Genomic DNA, 25,037 nt, shown 5'->3' with positions numbered 1-25,037 from the left:
GCAGAGACAGGGAAGCTGGTCAGAGTTCATGGGAAGATGATTGGAGATAAATACAGGGCAATCCTAGACAGAAAACCTATTAAAGGCTGCAAAAGACTTGAGACATGGGAGTAGTTTCACTTTCCGGCAGGACAATGACCCTAAACATACAATGGATGGTTTACATCAAAGCATATTTGTGTGTGTGAATGACTCAGTCACAGTCCAGACCTAAATCCCATTGAGAATCTGTAACAAGACATGAAAATTGCTGTTCACAGACGCTCTCCATCCAATCTCACTGGGCTAGAGCTAGTTAGCAAAGAAGAATGGGAAAAAAATTTCAGCCTCTGTGTAAAGTTGCAAAAAAGAAGCAAGACAAAAATATATCTCATACCCTACCATAATTATATATAAATGTAAAGCAAAGTTGCATAATAAATATAGGGTACTTAGTGAACTATTTTTGATCAAAAAAAGTATACAAGCCGTCCCACCAGCGGCAAGGTGACCCTAAATTGGGACGGTACCTATACTGCCTATATTAAAAACCTTACTGTATATCAAAGTTGAAGTAATGCATATAAAAGGGTAGACAAATAGGACCGGGTCCCAACTCCAGACCACCTAGGCCCGTGGTAAGCTACATATATACCAATCAGCTCAACAAAGGGCATGCCACACCCTTAAATTGCACAGAATGCAAACAAGTCAAAAAACCAGACAATGTGAACTGAGGTCTAAGATGGCAGACATACAAGAAACAGAGGCATGTTCACACTAGCAAAAAAGAAGCAAGACAAAAATATATCTCATACCCTACCATAATTATATATAAATGTAAAGCAAAGTTGCATAATAAATATAGGGTACTTAGTGAACTATTTTTGATCAAAAAAAGTATACAAGCCGTCCCACCAGCGGCAAGGTGACCCTAAATTGGGACGGTACCTATACTGCCTATATTAAAAACCTTACTGTATATCAAAGTTGAAGTAATGCATATAAAAGGGTAGACAAATAGGACCGGGTCCCAACTCCAGACCACCTAGGCCCGTGGTAAGCTACATATATACCAATCAGCTCAACAAAGGGCATGCCACACCCTTAAATTGCACAGAATGCAAACAAGTCAAAAAACCAGACAATGTGAACTGAGGTCTAAGATGGCAGACATACAAGAAACAGAGGCATGTTCACACTAGCAAAAAAGAAGCAAGACAAAAATATATCTCATACCCTACCATAATTATATATAAATGTAAAGCAAAGTTGCATAATAAATATAGGGTACTTAGTGAACTATTTTTGATCAAAAAAAGTATACAAGCCGTCCCACCAGCGGCAAGGTGACCCTAAATTGGGACGGTACCTATACTGCCTATATTAAAAACCTTACTGTATATCAAAGTTGAAGTAATGCATATAAAAGGGTAGACAAATAGGACCGGGTCCCAACTCCAGACCACCTAGGCCCGTGGTAAGCTACATATATACCAATCAGCTCAACAAAGGGCATGCCACACCCTTATATTGCACAGAATGCAAACAAGTCAAAAAACCAGACAATGTGAACTGAGGTCTAAGATGGCAGACATACAAGAAACAGAGGCATGTTCACACTAGCAAAAAAGAAGCAAGACAAAAATATATCTCATACCCTACCATAATTATATATAAATGTAAAGCAAAGTTGCATAATAAATATAGGGTACTTAGTGAACTATTTTTGATCAAAAAAAGTATACAAGCCGTCCCACCAGCGGCAAGGTGACCCTAAATTGGGACGGTACCTATACTGCCTATATTAAAAACCTTACTGTATATCAAAGTTGAAGTAATGCATATAAAAGGGTAGACAAATAGGACCGGGTCCCAACTCCTGACCACCTAGGCCCGTGGTAAGCTACATATATACCAATCAGCTCAACAAAGGGCATGCCACACCCTTAAATTGCACAGAATGCAAACAAGTCAAAAAACCAGACAATGTGAACTGAGGTCTAAGATGGCAGACATACAAGAAACAGGCATGTTCACACTAGCAAAAAAGAAGCAAGACAAAAATATATCTCATACCCTACCATAATTATATATAAATGTAAAGCAAAGTTGCATAATAAATATAGGGTACTTAGTGAACTATTTTTGATCAAAAAAAGTATACAAGCCGTCCCACCAGCGGCAAGGTGACCCTAAATTGGGACGGTACCTATACTGCCTATATTAAAAACCTTACTGTATATCAAAGTTGAAGTAATGCATATAAAAGGGTAGACAAATAGGACCGGGTCCCAACTCCAGACCACCTAGGCCCGTGGTAAGCTACATATATACCAATCAGCTCAACAAAGGGCATGCCACACCCTTAAATTGCACAGAATGCAAACAAGTCAAAAAAGCAGACAATGTGAACTGAGGTCTAAGATGGCAGACATACAAGAAACAGAGGCATGTTCACACTAGCAAAAAAGAAGCAAGACAAAAATATATCTCATACCCTACCATAATTATATATAAATGTAAAGCAAAGTTGCATAATAAATATAGGGTACTTAGTGAACTATTTTTGATCAAAAAAAAGTATACAAGCCGTCCCACCAGCGGCAAGGTGACCCTAAATTGGGACGGTACCTATACTGCCTATATTAAAAACCTTACTGTATATCAAAGTTGAAGTAATGCATATAAAAGGGTAGACAAATAGGACCGGGTCCCAACTCCAGACCACCTAGGCCCGTGGTAAGCTACATATATACCAATCAGCTCAACAAAGGGCATGCCACACCCTTAAATTGCACAGAATGCAAACAAGTCAAAAAACCAGACAATGTGAACTGAGGTCTAAGATGGCAGACATACAAGAAACAGAGGCATGTTCACACTAGCAAAAAAGAAGCAAGACAAAAATATATCTCATACCCTACCATAATTATATATAAATGTAAAGCAAAGTTGCATAATAAATATAGGGTACTTAGTGAACTATTTTTGATCAAAAAAAGTATACAAGCCGTCCCACCAGCGGCAAGGTGACCCTAAATTGGGACGGTACCTATACTGCCTATATTAAAAACCTTACTGTATATCAAAGTTGAAGTAATGCATATAAAAGGGTAGACAAATAGGACCGGGTCCCAACTCCAGACCACCTAGGCCCGTGGTAAGCTACATATATACCAATCAGCTCAACAAAGGGCAAGGGTATATATGTAGCTTACCACGGGCCTAGGTGGTCTGGAGTTGGGACCCGGTCCTATTTGTCTACGCTTTTATATGCATTACTTCAACTTTGATATACAGTAAGGTTTTTAATATAGGCAGTATAGGTACCATCCCAATTTAGGGTCACCTTGCCGCTGGTGGGACGGCTTGTATACTTTTTTTGATCAAAAATAGTTCACTAAGTACCCTATATTTATTATGCAACTTTGCTTTACATTTATATATAATTATGGTAGGGTATGAGATATATTTTTGTCTTGCTTATTTTTTGCTAGTGTGAACATGCCTCTGTTTCTTGTATGTCTGCCATCTTAGACCTCAGTTCACATTGTCTGGTTTTTTGACTTGTTTGCATTCTGTGCAATTTAAGGGTGTGGCATGCCCTTTGTTGAGCTGATTGGTATATATGTAGCTTACCACGGGCCTAGGTGGTCTGGAGTTGGGACCCGGTCCTATTTGTCTACCCTTTTATATGCATTACTTCAACTTTGATATACAGTAAGGTTTTTAATATAGGCAGTATAGGTACCGTCCCAATTTAGGGTCACCTTGCCGCTGGTGGGACGGCTTGTATACTTTTTTTGATCAAAAATAGTTCACTAAGTACCCTATATTTATTATGCAACTTTGCTTTACATTTATATATAATTATGGTAGGGTATGAGATATATTTTTGTCTTGCTTCTTTTTTGCTAGTGTGAACATGCCTCTGTTTCTTGTATGTCTGCCATCTTAGACCTCAGTTCACATTGTCTGGTTCTGTGTAAAGTTGGTAGTGACATAACCCAAAAGACTTGCAACATTAATTTCAGCAAAAGGTGGTCCTACAAACTATTGACTCTGCATACAAATGCACATCACAATTTCAGATTTATATTTTTAACCCCTTAACCACTTTGTAGGTTAATGACCGGGCCAGTTACTTTATGAGGCAATTACTTTGGAACAATTCAACGGAACCCCCTGATTCTGAATTGTTTTTTCGTGACATATTGTACTTAATGGTGATAAAATTTCTTCAATATGACTGGTGTTTATTTGTAAAAAAAAAAACAACTGAAATTTGGCAAAAATTTTGCAATTTTCAAACTTATGCCCTGAAATCAGAGAGATATGTCACATAAAATAGTTAACCCCTTTAAAGCGCAGGACGTACTAAAACGTATCTGCGCCCTGAGACTTCAGAGCCAGGTACGTATTAGTACGCCCTGTTGATTTCGCCCGCACACAGGCTGCTTGTCACAGCTGACACCTGGTGCTATGTGCAGGGAACGGTCCTGCTAGGTGATCCTTCAGTTGATCTAGCCAACGAGCCATTGATCGAGCTACGCCCGTAGAGACTGCGTTGGTGCTTAATAGTGTTGCTGTGGTCTCCCAGGATTTTCTGAGTAGTCCCACCATTTTGCGTTCCAAGGGGTCTTTTAATTGAGAGGAATCTTCAAAGGGCAGTGTGTTTTTCTTTGCTACTCGTGCAATTTGGATATCCACTCTTGGGACTTCAGACCAGCATTCTGCCGTCTCATTGTCTACAGGAAATCTATCCCTTAACTCTGTAGGGGTATTTAATCTCTTTTCTGGAGATTCCCACTCCTCTAAGACTAAAGGCCCCGTCACACATAACGAGATCGCTAGCGAGATCGCTGATGAGTCACGGTTTGGTGACGCAATAGCGATCTCGCTAGCGATCTCGTTATGTCTGACAGGTAGCAACGATCAGGCCCCTGCTGTGAGATCGCTGATCGTTACAAAGCTTCCTGGACCATTCCTGGGTCGTTGCGCTCCCACTGGGCAGTGTGCATCGCTGTATTTGACACCTTGTCAACGACCTCGCTAGCGATTCAGAACTGAGACACGTAGAGGTGCATAAATTGGACTTTTCTGCGTTCATCGTCCCCGATTGGTGGTCGCTACTGCGTCCTTGTTTTTTCAGATCCCACCAGCGTTCTCCGGCTGTGACTCCACTTTGAACAAATCAGACATCTTTAGCGAAGTAGGTATTGTTTGGGGTCTCAAATGAGTTTCCATTTTTAATTCATTTATAGGACATCTACCAATTATCTGCTATCATTGCTCTTCAGGGAGGGAGGGCTTGGCTTCTATCTGTATATATATGCTTTTGCATGGGCAGATATTTTAGGGGTCTCGTGCACACACACCCACACAGCACGTTTTCTGACACGCTGTCGTGGCCAACCGCTTCAGAGTTTTTCATACGCCAATTAACATGAAGCTTAAATCAATAGACTCTGTTCTTTTGGCCTGTTGCACGCTTCAAAACTTTCTTCGTCGACGTGATGCAATTACGTACTGTCCACCTGGCTTTGTGGACTCTGTGGACCGAGCCAATGGGGAAGTGGAGCTCGGTGAATAGCGTGCAAACTATCCTGCAATTGCAGGCCTTCAACCAGTGGGACATGGCAGAAACACCCATGATGCGAAGACCTGCTGCGACAACTGCTGCCAGTATTTTAACGGTCCTGGTGCCCCGTCACACATAACGAGATCGCTATTGAAGCCAAGCCCTCCCTCCCTGAAGAGCAATGATAGCAGATAATTGGTAGATGTCCTATAAATGAATTAAAAATGGAAACTCATTTGAGACCCCAAACAATACCTACTTCGCTAAAGATGTCTGATTTGTTCAAAGTGGAGTCACAGCCGGAGAACGCTGGTGGGATCTGAAAAAACAAGGACGCAGTAGCGACCACCAATCGGGGACGATGAACGCAGAAAAGTCCAATTTATGCACCTCTACGTGTCTCAGTTCTGAATCGCTAGCGAGGTCGTTGACAAGGTGTCAAATACAGCGATGCACACTGCCCAGCGGGAGCGCAACGACCCAGGAATGGTCCAGGAAGCTTTGTAACGATCAGCGATCTCACAGCAGGGGCCTGATCGTTGCTACCTGTCAGACATAACGAGATCGCTAGCGAGATCGCTATTGCGTCACCAAACCGTGACTCATCAGCGATCTCGCTAGCGATCTCGTTATGTGTGACGGGGCCTTAAGTCCCTAATACTCTGGTGTATAGGGAACACCAATTTTTTCCTGGAAAATAGCCCCCCAAACATCTGATCCTGTACTGTTTGGGGCACTTTTTTCTTCCTCGACCTCCATAGTTCTCCTTACTGCCATGAGGAGTTCCTCCAAGCTATCTGATGGAAAGTAATATCTATCTCGATGGGAGTTATCAGGGGTTGGACTTAGTTCACCTTCCTCTAGAAGATCTTCCGAGATATACATCTCCTCTTGAGAGTCTTCCTCCCCTCCCTCTGGCGGGCTAATTTTCCTCTTTTTGGCTGCTGAGGGAGTAGATGTAGAACCCTGACTAGGTGAGGACGTAGGGAGTGACCGAGGCTAAGGAGGATTTGATCTCCTGACGTACAATCCCCTTTATCTCCTCCATTAAGGAAGGTTGCTCCTGCCTGATAATCTTCTCCGTACAGTCCTAACATAGGGGCTTTCTATGGGAGGACGATAGTTTTTTTTTGTACAGATGGGACATCTGCGTGACGGTTTAACTTTTTATCCAGATGCAGGTTCCTTGCCCCCCTACAAGAGAGGGGAGGGGAGCTATAATCAATATCTCCTGCATCTGGGAGATGGACTACCAGTGCCATACTTACTGGGACCGGACCGGCGCAGGGCTCTACAGATGCAGAGCGAGAAGCTTCAACAGACATGGTTTTGTCCTTCCTGTAGATGTCTTCCTGTCCAGGGCTCCTTTTATGGGCGACCGGACCAGCGCCTCCCTCTGTTTAGAGGGCTCCTCCCCCGGTGTCCAGGTGAAGATTTCTGATCACCGGCGGCATTCCGCTCTTTTTCCCCCATAGCTTTTTGATGCGGTCCACAGTGGAACGCAAACTAGAAGTGACCGCCCGGGGTCCGACGTCACTTCCGGCGCCGCGGCGTGCGCTCCACATCCTGGAGCCGGCATCGCACGCACATCCAGAGGGGGAGAGGAGGAGGAGATGGACTGGAGAGCTCAGAAAGGCCTCCGGTCAGAAGATCCTGCAGACCTTGCCCGAGAGCGCAGACTGCAGGAGGGGGTCCCGAATCCGGAGGAGACGGGAGCAGCGCCTTGAGGAGGAGAGGTAAAGACCGCTCGATCCTCCGCTGCCCGGCTAGTAGCTTTCCCCCAGTGCCTGTCGCCGGCCCAGCACACCAGGGATGACCTCTTCATCCCTGATAGGGACAGGAAATAACACTGGAGGGAGGATGTGGGAGGGGCTATTTAAACCTCTTCATATTTCCTGTCCCTATTAGGGTGGAGTTACATCCTCCTGTGTGCTGTCGTGGGGGGGTTATTGGAGAAGAAAACAATTCATGAATTATTGTTTTTTGTTTATTCTGCCTCCCAAAAATAGGAATAGAAAGCGATCAAAAAATGTCACGTGCCCGAAAATGGTACCAATAAAAACAACTCATCCCACAAAAATCAAGCCGTCACATGACTGTCGGCCAAAAGATGGAAAAATTATAGCTCTCAAAATATGGCGATGCAAACACTAGATTTTGCAAAAAAAAAATGCGTCTTAGTGTGAGACAGTTGTCAATCATAAAAACCAGATGAGGAACGGCGTAAAAAAATAAACTAGTGTTGGGCTAGAGTTGGGGTTGAGGTTGTATTAGGGTTGGGATTTTTTTCAAATTAATAATAATAAAAAAAAAAGATGACGATATGGCGACTAGTGTTGAGCGCAAGTGCTCGCTACTTGTGTTTGCATCGGGTGCTCGGGTATGCACTGAGTATCGCGGGTACTCGAGTGACCTGCTCAAGTCTCTGCCCCATATGCTTCGCGGCCAAAAAAACCTCGCAGGGACGGCCTGCCATGCACGTGCGCTCCCCGCATGTTTTTTTTTGGGTGTCTAATAACCGTGAAACATGCGGGCGGGGACTCGAGCATGTCACTCGAGCACCCGTGATACATGGTGCATACCTGAGTACCCGATGCAAACTCAAGTAGCAAGCAATTGCGCTCAAGACAAATGACAACTTATTTAATATGATGACCTAATGTTATCAAATTCTGTCGTACTTCTGGGTTCAAAATGTTCTCTATACCCCTTGATAAAATCCTTGAGGGGTGTAGTTTCCAAAATGGGGTCACTTGTGGGGGGTTTCCACTATTTAGGCACATCAGGGGCTCTCCAAACGCGACATGTTGTCCGCTCTCGATTCCAGCCAATTTTGTGTTCAAAAAGTCACACAGTGCTCCTTCCCTTCTGAACTCTGCCGTGCGCCCAAACAATGTATTTTCCCCACATTTGGAGTATTGGCGTACTCAGGAGAAATAGCACAAAAGTTTTTGGGGTCCATTTTCTCCTCTTACCCTTGTGAAAATAAAAAAAATGGGGCTAAAACATCATTTTTGTGGAAAAAGTTTGATTATTTTATTTTCACGGCTCGATGTTATAAACTTCTGTAAAGCACTTGGGGGTTCAGGGTGCTCACCACACATCTAGATAAGTTCCCTGAGGGGTCTCATTTCCAAAATGGTGTCACTTATGGGGGGGTTTCCACTGTTTAGGCACATCAGCTAATTATTCAAGCAAATTTTACATTCAAAAAGTCAAATGGCGCTCCTTCCCTTCCGAACCCTGCCGTATGCCCAAGCAGTGATTTTCCCCCACATATGGGGTATCGGCTTACTCAGGAGAGATTGCACAATAAATTGCATTGTGTAATTTCTCCTGTTACCCTCATGAAAATGCAAAATTGGGGGCTGAAAAAACAATTTTGTGGGAAAAATGTGAAAATTTTATTTTTACGGCTCAATGTTATAAACTTCTGTGAAGCACCTGGGGGTTCAAGGTGCTCACCACACATCTAGATAAGTTCCCTGAGGGGTCTAGTTTCCAAAATGGTGTCACTTGTGGGGGGTTTCCACTGTTTAGGCACATTAGGGGCTCCCCAAACGTAACATGGCGTCCGCTAATTATTCAAGCAAATTTTACAATCAAAAAGTCAAATGGCGCTCCTTCCCTTCCGAGCCCTGCCGTGCACCCAAACAGTGTTTTTTCCCCACATATGGGGTATCTGCGTGCTCAGGGGAAATTGCACAACAAATTTTGGGGTCCATTTTTTCTTGTTACCCCTGTGAAAATAAAAAAAACATTGTGTCTAAAGTAACATTTTTGTGAAAAAAGTTAAATGTTAATTTTTTTCTTCCACATTCCAAAAATTCCTGTGAAGCACCTGAAGGGTTAATAAAATTCTTGAATGTGGTTTTGAGGACCTTGAGGGGTGCAGTTTTTAGAATGGTGTCACTTTTGGGTATTTTCTGTCATAAAGACCCCCCTCAAAGTGACTTCAAATGTGATGCGGTCCCTAAAAAAATGGTTTTGTAAATTTTGTTGGAAAAATTAGAAATCGCTGGTCAACTTTTAACCCTTATAGCTCCCTAATAAAAAAAAAAAATTGGTTCCAAAATTGTGCTGATGTAAAGTAGACATGTGGGAAGTTATTTACTAACTTTTTTTGTGTGACATATCTCTCTGATTTAAGGGCATAAAAATTCAAATTTTAAAAATTGCAAAATGTTCAAAAGTTTCACCAAATTTCTGTTTTTTTTTTCACAAATAAACGCAAGTGATATCGAAGAAATTTTACCACAATCATGAAGTACAATATGTCACGAAAAAACAATCTCAGAATCAGGGGGTCCGTAGAAGGGTTCCAGAGTAATTACCTCATAAAATGACAATAGGCAGAATTGTAAAAATTGGCCTGGTCATTAACGTGCAAACCACCTTGGGGGGTAAAGGAGTTAATAAATAACATTTCCCACAGGTCTACTTTATATTAGCACAACTTGGGGAGGAAAAAAAAATTGTTGTTAGGAAGTTATAAGGGTTAAAAGTTGACCACCGATTGCTCTTTTTTTTTTTTTTAGGGACCACATCACATTTAAAGTAACTTTTAGGTGTCTATATGACAGAAAATACCCAAAAGTGACACCATTCCAAAAACTGCACCCCTCAAGGTGCTCAAAACCACATTCAAGAAGTTTATTAACCCTTCAGGTGCTTCACAGGAACTGACGCAATAAGGAAGAAAAAAAATTAACATTTAACTTTTTTTCACAAAAAAATTAATTTAGACCCAGTTTTTTTTATTTTCACAAGGGTCACAGATAAAAATGGACCCCAAAATATATTGTGCAATTTCTCCTGAGCATGCCGATACCCAATATGTGGCGGAAAACCACTGTTTGGGCACATGGCAGGGCTCGGAAGGGAAGGAGCGACATTTGACTTTTTGAATTAAAAATTTGCTGGAATAATTAGCAAACGCCATGTCACATTTGGGGAGCCCCTGATGTGCCGAAACAGTGGAATCCCCCCCAAGTGACCCCATTTTGGAAACTAGACCCCTCAATGAACTTATCTAGATGTGTGTTGAGCACTTTGAACCCGCAGGTGCTTCACAGAAGTTTATAAAGTAGAGCCTTGAAAAAAAAAAAAAAAAATCAAACATTTTCTTTCAGCCCCAAATTTTTTATTTTCTCAAGGGTAACAGGAGAAAATGGACCTCTCATTTTGTTGTGCAATTTCTTCTGAGTACGCCAATACCCTACATGTAATTGGGAACTACTTTTGAGGCACAGTGCAAAGGTCAGAAGGGAAGGAGCACTATTTTATAGTGCAGATTTTACTGTTATGGTTTGAGGGTGCCATGACCCACTGGAAGAGCCCATGAGGTGCCAGAACAGCAGAATTCCCCATAAGTGATATTATTTTACAAACTACGTCTCTCAATGAACTCCTCTAGGGGTGCAGTGATCATATTGACACCACAGGTGTGTCACAGAATTTTATACCATTGGGCAGTGAGGAAAAAATAATAAAATTTTTGTACCACAAAAATTTTGTTTTAGCCCCAGATTTTACATTTTCACACTGGGATAAGGGATAAAAATGGCACCAAAATGTGTCCCATAATTTCTGCTGAATGTGGCAATACCTCATATGTGGCTGTACAGTACTGCTTGGCCACACGGCGACACTCGGGAGGGACGGAGCGCTATTTGCCTCCTGGAGCGCAGATTTTCCTAGAATAGTTTGCGGACTCCATATACAGTGCTCCTAAGTGCTAGAATAGCAGAATTCCCCCTCACATGACCCCATTTTGGAAATTATACCCCTGCCAAACATGTGCATGCTAAATGCGGTTTAGACACACTGTGGGGCTCAGAAGGGAGGGGGGACTTGGGAGCACAGAATTTGCTGAATTTCTTTTGGGGGCGAGGAGCTATTTTGCTTTTCCAGAGCCTTTGTACTACCAGTAACATGGAACCCCCCTATATTTCCATTAACACCTGACAGACCTAAGTGGTGGCTTTTATGTGAAGCTTTTATTGGGAACATTTTACATAACATTTTAGATCACATTTATCCGGCGCTCTACGCTGAGCACTTATTTGGGGTTTCCATCTAAATCTCCGAATGACGTGATTCAGATAAAACCCCTGAGGTATCCATTCACTATAACGAGATGAGGCAGCAGAGTAAGGCTATGTGCCCACGATGCAGAAATGCTCCGGATTTTTCCTGAGCGTTTCTGCATCTCCCTGGCAGAAAAAACGCATGTGGACTGTACATGCGTTTTTCCTGCCAGGGACATGCGGATGTGAAGCGTTCTTCACATGCATTTCCGCATGCGAGTTGTCAAGCGCTTTCCAAGCGATTTTAGCATCACTTGGAAAGTGCTTGATAACTTGGTCACACTATATAAATCCATGCAAACGGCATGGATTTATATAGTATGACCGAAAGAATGGTAAAAAATAAATATCATACTTACCTTCTGATGGCCCCCGGTGTATTTATTCGATGCGTCTCGGCTTGCCAGCAGCTCGCGGTACACTGAAGGACCAGCCGACGTCAGCGTCGCGTGACCAGTCACATGACTAAATGACGTCAGCGCAGGTCCTTGAGTCCACCGCGAGCTGCCAAGACAAGGACACTGCGGGCCATCAGAAGGCAAGTATAATATATATATTTTTTTTTTTACAGGTTCTATGGTACCCGGGTCCGGAGGAGAGTCACCTCTTCTCTAGACTCGGATACCATCCGCACATTGAAACGCATGGAATGCGCATCTACAGATCCAGTGATGCAGATTCAATGCGTTCCAATGCAAGTCAATGGCGGCGAAAATGCAGCGCTTCCGTAAAATAATTGGTAGTGCGCAGTTTTTTTTTCCGCAATGATAATCCGCAGCGGAAATTTCCGCAGCATGTGCACAGCGGATTATCATTGGGGAACATGGCAGACATTCTACCAAGCGTTTTTTTTAAGAGTTTCTGCAGCGGAATTGCGGCTACAGAAATGCTTAAAAAACGCATCGTGGGCATACAGCCTTACTCTGGACTCGGTCTGGCCTCTGTTCAGCGTTGTCCTTTTCAGAGGTTCACAAAACTGTGGCCAACCGCGCTTTTATCTACGCCTAAAAAGATGGACACCGCCAAATCATAGGTCAGACGGTGTCCATAGTGCCTCCATCTGCCTCGTTACAGGGAATCTTCTGTCAGGGGTTCCTTCTGAAACACATATTTCAGAGATTTACATGGAAACCCTGGTGTAAGCGCTCAGCGTAGAGTGCAGGATAAATGTGCACAGAGCCTTTACTGCGATCTTTGGAAGGCAGAATAAACAAATCAGCAGCAAGTGAAAAATTGGTTTTATTTATTTTTTACGCTGTTCCTCGTGCAGTATAAAAATGATTAAGCAACTTTATTCTTCGGGTCGCTGCAATTACAGCGATACCAGATTTATATCGGTTTTTTATGATTGACAGCTGTCACACACTAAAAAAAGCTTTTTTTTGCAAAATCTAATATTTGCATTGCCATATTTAGAGAGCTATAATTTTTCAATATTTCGGCCGACAGTCAAGTGACGGCTTGTTTTTTGCGGGACGAGTTGACGTTTTTATTGGTACCATTTTAGGGCAGATTACATTTTTTGATTGCTTTCTATTCTGATTTTTGGGAGGCAGAATGAACAAAAGCCAGCAATTCAGGAAATTTTTTGTTTGTTTTTTGTTGCTGTTTGCTACTTGTGTGGTAAAATTGATAAGGCAGCTTTATTCTTCGGGTCAGTAAGTTTACAGCGGTAACGCATTTATGTAATTTTTTTTATGTTTTTGCACTTTTACAAAAAAAATAATTATCTTTGCATCGCTTTATTCTGAGCACTGTAACTTTTTAATTTTTCGGTTGATGGAGCTGTATGGCGGCTTGATTTTTGAGGGTCAAGATGACGTTTTCAGCGGTACCATTTTTATTTACATCCGTCTTTTTGATCACGTTTTATTACACTTTTTTCCAGCGGTATGATGAAAAGTCATAGTTTAGATTTTTACAATTTTTATTTTTTTTAAACTTTTTTACTTAGTCCCACTATGGGACTTTCACTTTTTTTCACAGGTATAAGCATTGCAGTACATTATACCTGTAGTGAAAGCTCCTGAGACCATGCTGTGCATTGGTCTCAGGAGCTTTCCATAGCTTGGTGACCTGAGTGTCGTCATGACGACCCCAGGTCACCATGACAACGGTCAGGCCCCCGTGATGACGCCGATCTGAAGGCAGATGGAGCTTCCGTCCCTCTGCCTGCCTCCTGAACGCTGCAATCGCGCTCGATCGCAGCGTTTAGGGGGTTAACAGCCAGGGGCGGCGCTGACACCACTCCTGGCTGTTTAGATTGACTAACAATCACATCGATCTGGGTTTAGGGACCGACGGCATGGGTCCCTGCACCCCTCCTCGTGCCGCTCAGCTGTCAGCACTGACCTGTCACTGCGTGTTTGCATGCAGTGACAGTTCAAAGTCATGACGGGGATAACCCGTCATGGTGCGTGAACGTGCATCCAGCCATGACGGGTTATTCCTGTCATTGGGCATTAAGGGGTTAAAATACATAGAAAATCATATTATCCTTTCCTTTACACTTCACAAACACTTTCTGCTTTGTGTTGGTATATCACATAACATACTTTTTCAAGGCACTGTATAGCCTTGTTCCACTCAGGGCTTCAATACACCCAAGGATGAGGCAGGTATCTACATTTCATAAGGCAGATAGATTGGACATTATGGGAGTGATAAACTATTTGATCTTCATTGAGGCACAAGTCACGGATGCTCTTTGTCACTCCTGCTGTTTTCACTAGCGTTTGAGCTAACAAAATCTCATCCAGATATACATATCTAAGATGTACTATATGCAAAACCACAGTATCCTTGTACTACTGCTCCTTGAGAAGTGCATTTCTTTATTCTCTGGCTTGATTTACACAGTGCAGTAGGACATAGCACAAACGTGCAATTTGACTAAATAAAAATCAGTATAATCTAATATCTGATATTTCTACGGCACAGAAAACATTGCCATGCATAAATCCAGCCTTTATTTCATGCCATGACCGATATCTAAGAAGTGTTACCCGTTTTCAGATTTCAAAATATAAACTGCATATATACACCATCTATAATATAACCAGGGATGTGTCCTTCTGTTCGAAGCCTCTATAGTCGGCGCACTGAGGCCGAAGTCAGACGGATGCATCCAGATGGGGGGGGGAACAAGGCTGGAGGAGGCGTGTGGCGCTGGAGATCGCGGTATGCATAGGCACTGACTGCATACCGTGATCTCCGGCACCATGAGGACAAACCGCGTTCTCCGGCGAAGCTGGAGGAGTGTGGCGCCAGAGTCAGCACCTGCGCATAGCACGACCTCTGGCACCATTTTGTTGAAAGACAAATTCGCATACAGTGTCTTCAACAAAATTGCGCCGGATAATGCTGTATGCGCTGACTCCGGCGCCATTTTATATAAATATTTAACAGAGATGATGCACTGCAAAAGAGCGGGGGAAAAGTGAGGAGTGATGGATTTGAGTGATGAATTAGAGTTATGGATGGATGGATCAGCAGTACAGACAAGATGTGGGACCAGGATGGGGGGTGTGGGGGGAGAATATACCAGGATGAGGGACCAAAATGGGTGGAGCATATAGCAGGATAGGGTAGCATATAATAGGATGGGACAATCACTGTAGAGAGCAGTGAAGTCTGATACGAGTCTTCAGAGCCGTTGTTCACAAAAACGCAGATTTGATTGTATGTAGTTTTTTTTATCAACATGATGGAGGATCCAGTATACACAAAAGAACATTTTTTTTTTTTTTTTTTTACCTGTGCAATAACTTCTTCTATTTGGCCACAGTTAATCTTCTCTTCCAATTTTTCAATACTGCTTTCCTAAAAAGGATAAAAAAAAATCCCAAATAAATACAAAACATTAATGTGCTGACATGCGAGTTCTTTCCTTGTTAATGGTGCTTCACAGTAACCAAGAATGGTAATTGTGGGGACAAGGCAAGGGTTTGTTGTCAACATCATCCTGGGCCAATGATATTGCTACGTCTCTCGATGTGAAATCATGGGACATCCTCCTCTTCACAACTAAGACAATGTTGCAGCGCCCCAATGGGCCAAAAAGAGGGAGGGGGATTTATTCGGCTGACTGGCATAAACACATTGACATATTCTGCATTTAATGCAATTTTGGAATCCAGTGCCACTTGTTCCTGATGTACCTACTTTTTCATTCTGATCGGATGCACGTTTACACAGGCGCATTAAACTGGGGTCTAATAAATACTCCCAACAGATAAGGGGTCCATCCTGATTAGTTATCTCCTTACTATTTCCATTACTTGTAATATCCCAACCAAGACATGTTTCCTTCAATGTAAATTTGTTTTTGTTTTTTTTTGCATAAAATAGGTATCAAAATCCACAGGCAAAATAACAGCAGAGCAGAATTTTCTGCGATTTCTGAACTTCTCTAATAAAGAAATTATTCATCACTATAGAGCAATAAATAAATACAAAAAAGTATGACACCAGTCTCACCGCATAAGAGGCTCTATTTGAATACATCATTTGTAGCTTCAGCAGATTAGACAGAAAAAGAAAACTAGGCATACAACCATTCTTCCCATCAAAGGGGCCAGTAGAGCACTGGTTGTATTATATGTCATACATTGGATCAAGGAGAACATTGTGGCTTCCATTTATAACTGAAGCCACAACCCTAGTGTGAACAAAGCCTAAGCCTTAATCATATTAACCTGTGCGATATTAGCATTAAATAATGGTAACTTAACCCCTTTACCCCCGAGGGTGGTTAATGACCAGGCCACTTTTTACAATTCTGACCAGTGTCACTTTATAAGGTAATAACTCAAACGCTTCAACGGATCCCACTGATTCAGAGACGTTTTTTTCATGAAATATTTTACTTCGTCATAGTGGTAAAATGTATTCGATATGACTTGCGTTTATTTGTGAAAAAAAATCGGAAATTTGGTGAAATTTTGTAAATTTCGCAATTTTCAAACTGTGAATTTTCATGCCCTTAAGTCAAAGAGATATGTCATACAAAATAGTTAATAAATAACATTTCCCACATGTTTACTTTACACTAGCGCACTTTTGGAACCAAATCTTTTTTTTGTTAGGAAGTTATAAGGGTTAAAAGTTGACCAGCGATTTCTAAGTTTTCCAACAAAATTTACAAAACCATTTTTTTTTCTTTTAGGGACCACATTACATTTGAAGTGACTTTGAGGGGCCTTTATGACAGAAAATACCCAAAAGTGACACCATTCTAAAATCTGCACCCCTCAAGGTGCTCAAAACCACATTCAAAAACTTTATTAACACTTCAGGTGCTTCACAGGAATTAATGGAATGTGGAAAGAAAAACTAAACATTTAACTTTCTTTCAAAAATTTTTTACTTTAGACCCAATTTTTTTATTTTTATTTTCGCAAGGGTAACAGAAAAAAATGAGCCCCAAAATTTGTGCAATTTCTCCTGAGCACGCCAATACCCCATATGTGGGGGAAAACCACTGTTTGGGCGCAGGAGAGAATGAGCGCCATTTGACTTTCTGAAGTAAAATTTTCTTGAATAATTAGCGAACGCCATGTCGTGTTTGGAGAGCCCCTGATGTGCCTAAACAGTGGAAACCACCCACAATTGACACCAGTTTGGAAACTAGACCCCTCAAGGAATTTATTTAGATGTATGGTGACCACCTTGATACCACAGGTACTTCACATTATTTTACAACGTGGATCTGTAAAAATTAAAAAAAAAAAAAAAAATTTCCAACAAAAATGTTTTTAACCCCAATTTTTTTCATTTTTACAAGGAGAGCAGGAGAAAATGGACCGCAAAATTTGTTGTGCAATTTTTCCTATGTACAACAATACCCCATATGTGGTCAAAAACTACTTTTGATGCACAGTGCAAAGCTCAGAAGGGAAGAAGCACCATATTGGAGTTCAGATTTTGCGGCACTGATTTGAGGGTGCCATGACCCACTGGAAGAGCCCCTGAGGTGCCAGAACAGCAGACCTCCCCATAAAAGACCCCATTTTATTAACTACACCTCTCAATGAATTCATCTAGGGGAGCAGCGATCATATTGACGCCATAGGTGGGTTACAGAATTTTATACCATTGGGCAGTGATGAAAAAAATAATTACATTTTTACCACCAATATTTTGTTTGAGCCCCAGATTTCAAATATTCACACTGGGAAATGGGTAACATACAGCACGGGAGAACTTCAAAAGGTTTTTTGGGAAGTATACAGGGGGAGTCAGGGAGTTATATAACCATTTATGGAATGCAGCAGAGGCGCTGATTAAGGTCATAGTTTTAGTTGACACAGGACAAAACTGGGGACAGGTTCCCTTTAAAGGTAGGAATGCATTTACAGTTTGCACTACCCCAAGAATTAGGACTATAGAAGATCCACACGTTTATGCTCCAATTAGGAAGGGAGAGGGCATAATAAATGACATGAAGATGCAGTACAATGGGCTGAATTTTACAACAGTCTACAGCCTGTGGCAATCTAGTATCAGTCTATATAATCCATTTTGCCACTGGAGCACAGATTGTGAAAAATCAATAGATTCTCAAACGAAATCTTGACAAAAAAATTCCTAGATAAATCGATGTAAGGTAACTGATTAAAATCAGTAGTTGAGGAATAAAAGATATTCATGCCTGTAAGATTCAGAGCATCACTGACATGGGAAACCATTTTTACAAATAAGGGAAAAGAAATCCAATACAAAGAAAATTAATGGTGACTGTTGAAATTACTTACAGATTTTACAGCGCTGAATCTGTCATTTACTATCTGCTCAGTGTATTTCCGGTATGCTGCATCTTTTGGAATGGTCTGCAGTGCAGCAAGAATTTTGGTATATAATAATCTCAAGCGCTGTCAATGGAAGAGAGCAGAGTAAACATTTTAAACAATTACATATCGAAAAACATGTCTCATTGTGAAAATGTTCACACGTGGCGTTTTTGCTACATTTTTTATGCAAATTTTCAGCAGCGTTTTACAGTACCAGCCAAGTCTATGAAATTTCAGAAATGTCATGCACACACATTGGGTTTTTTCCTGACGGTTTTGTTAAAGAGCTGCATTTTTGCAGCGTTTTTCACCCAAGAAAGCAATGGGTAGCGCAAAAATGCTGCAAAAACTCAGGTGCCAAAGCCTGCTGAAGTTGAGTCAAGTTATTTTTTTCTGCACTAAACTTTATCAGCATGCACAAGTGAAACACTGACAAAAAAGTAGTAAAAATCACTTGCTTCTTTAATGCCAAGAGAGCAGGTTTTGCCTGCAGAAAAAAAAACTGCAAAAAGCAAAAGTGTGAACATAGTTTTACTGTTAAAGCGGTTGTACCCCCCAGAATTTGTATTTATCCCTAAACTTTTCATCAGTAATATTAAGAGATTTAGAATATATTAACAATTCTGTCTATTATGTGGGCTGCTCATCTGGTTTGTGAGGTCACTCTGGTGACATTTCATATGATTTTCTGCCCCAACTGGACTGCCCAGTATACATAACATCACTGATGACATTAGAATATGGGCGTCCTGAAGTTCTAGGATCACGCATGCAAGATCTCAGATTACTCACTTGCACTCGCAGCGATGCAGAACAAGTATCACGCATGTGCTATCATGGCCGTCTCCCTCATCTGCCTGAGTTCTTGTTGCAGGGATCACGTGTCAATGTATGAGAAATCCTCTGCTGCTGTGTAGTTGTGGCTGAAAGTTTACAGACTGACACAAATTTCGTTTTTCACAAAGTTTGCTACTACAGTGTTTTTAGATCTTTGAGTCAGATGTTTCTATGGTTACTAAAGTACAATTATAAGCGTTTCGTAGGTTTTTATACTTTGGACAAATACATCAAGTGTATGCAAAAGACTCAATATCTACAGTGTTGACCCTTCTGCAATTCGTCCTGGCACGTTCGATATCCGCTTCTGGGCCAAATCCTGACCTATTGAAACCAATTCTTGTCTAACCAGTGCTTGGAGTTTATCACCATTTCTATGTTTTTATTTATCCACCCGCTTTTTGAGTATTGACTTCAGGTTCTCAATGGGATTAAGATCTGGGGAGTTTCCTGGCGATGGACCCAAAATATCAATGTTTTCTTCACGGAGCCACTTAGTTATCACTTTTGCCATGTGACATGGTACGTCATCATGCTGGAAATAGCGTTGTTCATCACCAAACTGCTCCTTGATCATTGGGAGAAGTTGCTCTTGGAGGTTATTTGGAAACTATTCTTTATTCATCGCAGCTTTCTGATTGTGATTGAGCTCCCTTGGATGAAAAGCAATCCCAAACATACATGGTCTTAGAATGCTTTAATGTTGACATGACATGATTTATGATAGCGGTTTTCTTCTCTGATGAATTCTTCTTCTTGATATCCCAAACAATCAGAAGACTGTTTCAGAGAAAATAACTTAACCCCAGTCATCTGTAGTCCAATTCATGTACTTCTTGCAGAATGTTATTCTGTCCTTGGTGTTTTCTTGGAGAAGTGGCTTCTTTGCTCACTTTGTGGGCAGAGGAATTAACACCAGGTGGTTGCCATTCATGAGCAAGCTCTGCACTGATGTTGGACCAATCTCATAGCCGAGTCCTCTTTATAAGACAGTCCGGGCACTTGCTTAACTTTCTTAGGCACCCTGAAGCCTTCTTCACTGCAACTGAACCTCTTTACAGTTCTTGATGATCCAATAAATGGTTGATTTAGGTGCAATCTTACAAACAGCAATGAACATTCCTGTGAAGCCCTTTTGATACATTCAATGATGACTGCACATGTTTACTTGGAGGTAACCATGGTTAACAGTCAATGATTTTAAGCACAAGCCCCCTTTTAAAGCAACCACTCTTCTTAGATCAGTTTGCCTTGTCCTTGATAACACTTTTCTCCTGAGCTAACAAGAAGATCAGTGAAATTATATAAGCATATCATTGTGTGGCTGAAATTCAGTAGCAATGGAGTTTTGTTTTTCTTGACTGATTGCAACTGAAGCGGCAAACTTTGTTTATAGAGGGTCTGACGAGTGACGTACTGCTGCTGGCGGCTGTATATAGATGGTCTGACGAGTGACGTACTGCTGCTGGCGGCTGTATATAGAGGGTCTGACGAGTGACGTACTGCTGCTGGCGGCTGTATATAGAGGGTCTGACGAGTGACGTACTGCTGCTGGCGGCTGTATATAGAGGGTCTGACGAGTGACGTACTGCTGCTGGCGGCTGTATATAGAGGGTCTGACGAGTGACGTACTGCTGCTGGCGGCTGTATATAGAGGGTCTAAGGAGCGACGCACTGCTCCAGGAGGCTGTATATAGAGGGTCGGAAAAGTAATGTACTGCAGGAGGCTGGATATAGAGCGTCTGAGGAGTGACGTACTGCTGCTGGCGGCTGTATATAGAGGGTCTGACGAGTGACGTACTGCTGCTGGCGGCTGTATATAGAGGGTCTGACGAGTGACGTACTGCTGCTGGCGGCTGTATATAGAGGGTCTGACGAGTGACGTACTGCTGCTGGCGGCTGTATATAGAGGGTCTGACGAGTGACGTACTGCTGCTGGCGGCTGTATATAGAGGGTCTAAGGAGCGACGCACTGCTCCAGGAGGCTGTATATAGAGGGTCGGAAAAGTAATGTACTGCAGGAGGCTGGATATAGAGGGTCTGAGGAGTGACGTGCTGCTGCTGGCGGCTGTATATAGAGGGTATGAAGAGTGACGTACTGCTCCAGGAGGCTGTATAGAGAGGGTCTGAGGAGTGACTTCCTGCTCCAGGAGGCTGTATATAGAGGGTCTGAAGAGTGACGTACTGCTCCAGGAGGCTGTATATAGGAGGGTCTGAGGAGTGACTTCCTGCTCCAGGAGGCTGTATATAGAGGGTCTGAAGAGTGACGTACTGCTCCAGGAAGCTGTATATAGGAGGGTCTGAGGAGTGACGTACTGCTCCAGGAGGCTGTATATAGAGGGTCGGAAAAGTAATGTACTGCAGGAGGCTGGATAGCTATAGACGGGCTGAGGAGCGATGTACTGTTGCAGGAGGTTATACACTGAAGGGCTGATGTGCGGCGTATTACTGAAGGATGGAAGGACAGATGTGTATAGAGGGGCGATGAAGTGATGTACTGCGGTAAGCTGTACATTGGGGGCTGAGGAGTATTCTGCCAGAGGCTGTACCTCCCTCCACACTTCCCCCTCCACCCCCCATCTTCTCTGATTGACATCCTCAATCAGCTCAAACAAGCATTCCTGTGTTCTCTATGGGAGAGCTGCTGCCAAACTCCTCTGTCTATGAATCAAAAGGGTGCTCACACCAAATATTCATTTGATTTAGATTTCTCTTTTGTTCATTCAATTTGCATTTTGTTAATTGCTAAATTCTTTCTTTTGCAGCATTTTTTCCACACCTGCCTAAAACATGTCTACAATTGAGGCTTTTTCTAACCCTGCGTCCTATCCCTGCACCACCTTTTGCAGGTCTGGGGTCCCTCTCTATCCGGGTGAGTCTTGTGCAACATGATTTTTGGGACTTTTGGGAGTATACAACCCACATGGGAGTGATTCCTAATTATTTCAACTACATGTCCCACTCCCTGTCTTAATTTTAGCACCATGTCCTGACCCTCGGGGTGAACCTTCTGTTTAGACCTATTTATATGCATTATGAGGGATTATATGTCCGCTTGTCCTATCTATATGTCATTGTTACTAAAGTGATGTACTGTCTTTTAATATTTATACAATAAAGTTTTTCTATGCCATTCTACTCAGCTGTTCTCCCAATTTCTATGTATTGTTTTGAGTAGGCTATGTGGTAACGGGGTCCAATCTTTTGTGGAGACCCCTTACCCACAAGATTTATTATGCGGGTCGTAATCTGTTCATTAATTGAGAACATTTTTTCTTATCAAATATAACAATAAGTTTGTTTTCATATGAAAAGATTCAAGTTTTGCTTAAAGGGGTATTCCCATCTCCTAGATCCTATTGTCATATGTAGTAGGTGTAATAATATTAGTAAATACCTCCAATTAGAAATGTAGTATAGTTCTTCTGATTAGCTATGTCTCTTACGCCATGTGCAAGGTATTGCAGTAGCTTAGGTATATAGTGACAGTTAGTTGTTAGTAGTCGTAACCATGAATACACAAGCTACTGCAATGCCTGCACATGGGGTAAGCGCCATAGCTAATCAAAAGAACAAAGCTACATTTCTAATTGGAGATTTGCCAATATAGTTACACCTTCTACATATTGGGATAGGATCTTGGAGATGGGAATACCCCTTTAAAGAGAATTTGCCACCATTTTTTTTGCTACCCCATCTAAAAGGCACCATAATATAAGAGTATAAACCCTGATTCCAGCTATCACTTACTGGGCTGTTTGATAAAATCAGGGTCAAGATGGTAGCGAGAGAACAAAAACAGAGCAATTAATCATGACATAATCCAAAAAGGCCTAAAGGGGGCAAAGTCCCACTAGAAATGGCCCCTCTCTTTAAGGTCTATAAAACTGAGATTATATTGTACTACATTAAAATAGTTAATTTTATGGGGTAGTGCATTAAAATGACAATCCTAACTTACCATAAATAAATTTGATTATTCGATATATGTGTACAATCTAATCTATTTATAGCAAATTGAGATAGTCAGGAAACGCAGGATTTGTAGTATATGCGCTGTCTACCGGCAGGCCAGCTCTATTACACATTACTTGATATTTTCTCGCGGGCCAAATATACAGCTAATTTGGGCAAGATTTGGCATGTATGCTGTATACATAAGAGTTGGGGGGGAAAGATTTGCCAGCGGGTTCAGGGCAGTTTGGTGAATATACATCTGTGTGTATGATTTTTTTTTTTCTTTTTCTGTTAAACCACAATTCAAAAGCTATGTCTGGCTGGATGAAAGATGCACGAGTTTGTCTGGATCCCAGAAACTCACTCAGCTTTTATGCACACACACACTGATAACAAGCAAATAGGTAACAGGTGAGGATGTTACCTTTAGTAGCCATTCAAACCCATTTGTGTCAAATTCTGGGCAAGTTAGCAGGCCAAAATCACCAGGGTATGTGAACTTTTGATCAAGGTCATTTGGATGTTTTTGATTGTCATTAAGATTTAAAAAGGGAAAACACAGTAGTTTGACAATAAATGGCTTCACCCAACCCATAACCATGAGTGGAGAAAAAGGTTTTTTTATCATTCATATTCTCTGAAACAAGGCCAAGAAAGGAAAAATTCTGCCGGGGTATGTAATCTTTTGAGCACAACTGTATGTGTATATATTTACATATATATACACACATACATACATATATATATATATATATATACACACATACATACATATATATATATATATACACATACATATATATATATATATATATATATACATACATATATATATATATATATATATAAATTATTTTTTTTTAAACAGAGCTGCAGCAGAATGTTGTCCTCACAGACACCGCAGAGGCGAAGAGAGGCCAGAGGATTAGTTATGGGAAAGGAACTCCTAGTACGAGGATGTAAATGAAGATGAAGGCTGTGTTTACCTGCATAAAATGATTTCTGGCTTCAGTATATAAATGATTGAAGCTGAACTACTTATAAATATTACAGGCATTTGAGGTTTTTACATTCTGATATGGCTCTCTTAAAACTCCTTTAACCCCGTCAAAGTGGGGCCATCTTTCATTTTTGCGCTTTTGTTTTTTCTCCTCTTTTTCCAAGAACCATAACTTTTTTATTTTTACTTTGACAAAGCTGTGCAAGGCTTTTTTTTTCAGAAACAGGTACAAAAATACCAAGTGGGGTGAAAGTGAAATTCTATTTTTTGATGGGTTAAGTTTATACTGGCAACTTGATTCCTCGGATAAGTACAATTACAGCAATACTATAGATAAATAAAAAAAATAAATAAAATAAACTGGAGGATAGGAGCATGTTCACACTGCCATAAAACAGACAAAACCCAAAACAGAAATAAAATAAATACATACCCTGCTGTAAGTAAACAAGTAAAAGCAATACAGCACATTAACAATTTGGTTGATTAATCGCTTTCAAAATAAACTTACGTCATGTGGATTTTGGGAGACAGCCAATCCAACCAAGCCAGTGGTCTAAAAGAGAAGAGAACACAAGTTTCAGTAAAGAAGGATATGGCTCACAGTAACATCATATTAAGGTAATCTTCTGAAAGAGTTGTTTGCTTTGTCGAGCCCTCCACATACCATTCAACTGGACTTGGACTCTCATTGTAACAAATCAAAAGTGGAGTACCCTATATATCCTATATAGCTGTTACATATACAATTCACAGAGCAAAGGCTATATTGTCTACACTGCAGCTGATGTCCGGGTAGA

General features: G+C 41.4%; 1 protein-coding gene across 1 annotated transcript in view; it reads right to left on the bottom strand.

The window, feature by feature from the left end:
- Positions 1 to 25,037, bottom strand: part of NDUFA5 (NADH:ubiquinone oxidoreductase subunit A5) — a 58,659-nt gene that overhangs the window by 2,494 nt on the left and 31,128 nt on the right. Inside the window, exons 2-4 of the mRNA XM_073650716.1 lie at positions 24,749 to 24,793; positions 18,408 to 18,524; positions 15,409 to 15,474 (exon numbers count right to left, since the gene is read on the bottom strand). Coding sequence (XP_073506817.1) covers positions 15,409 to 15,474; positions 18,408 to 18,524; positions 24,749 to 24,793 — 228 coding nt within the window. The remainder of the gene's footprint in view (positions 1 to 15,408; positions 15,475 to 18,407; positions 18,525 to 24,748; positions 24,794 to 25,037) is intronic.

Source organism: Phyllobates terribilis, unplaced genomic scaffold (assembly GCF_046119375.1).
Source record: "Phyllobates terribilis strain yellow unplaced genomic scaffold, ASM4611937v1 Scaffold_11__3_contigs__length_659146591, whole genome shotgun sequence".
Taxonomy (NCBI): Eukaryota; Metazoa; Chordata; class Amphibia; order Anura; family Dendrobatidae; genus Phyllobates; species Phyllobates terribilis.
The sequence above is the reverse complement of the archived record's forward strand: the minus strand, read 5'-3'. Positions and strand labels throughout refer to the sequence as shown.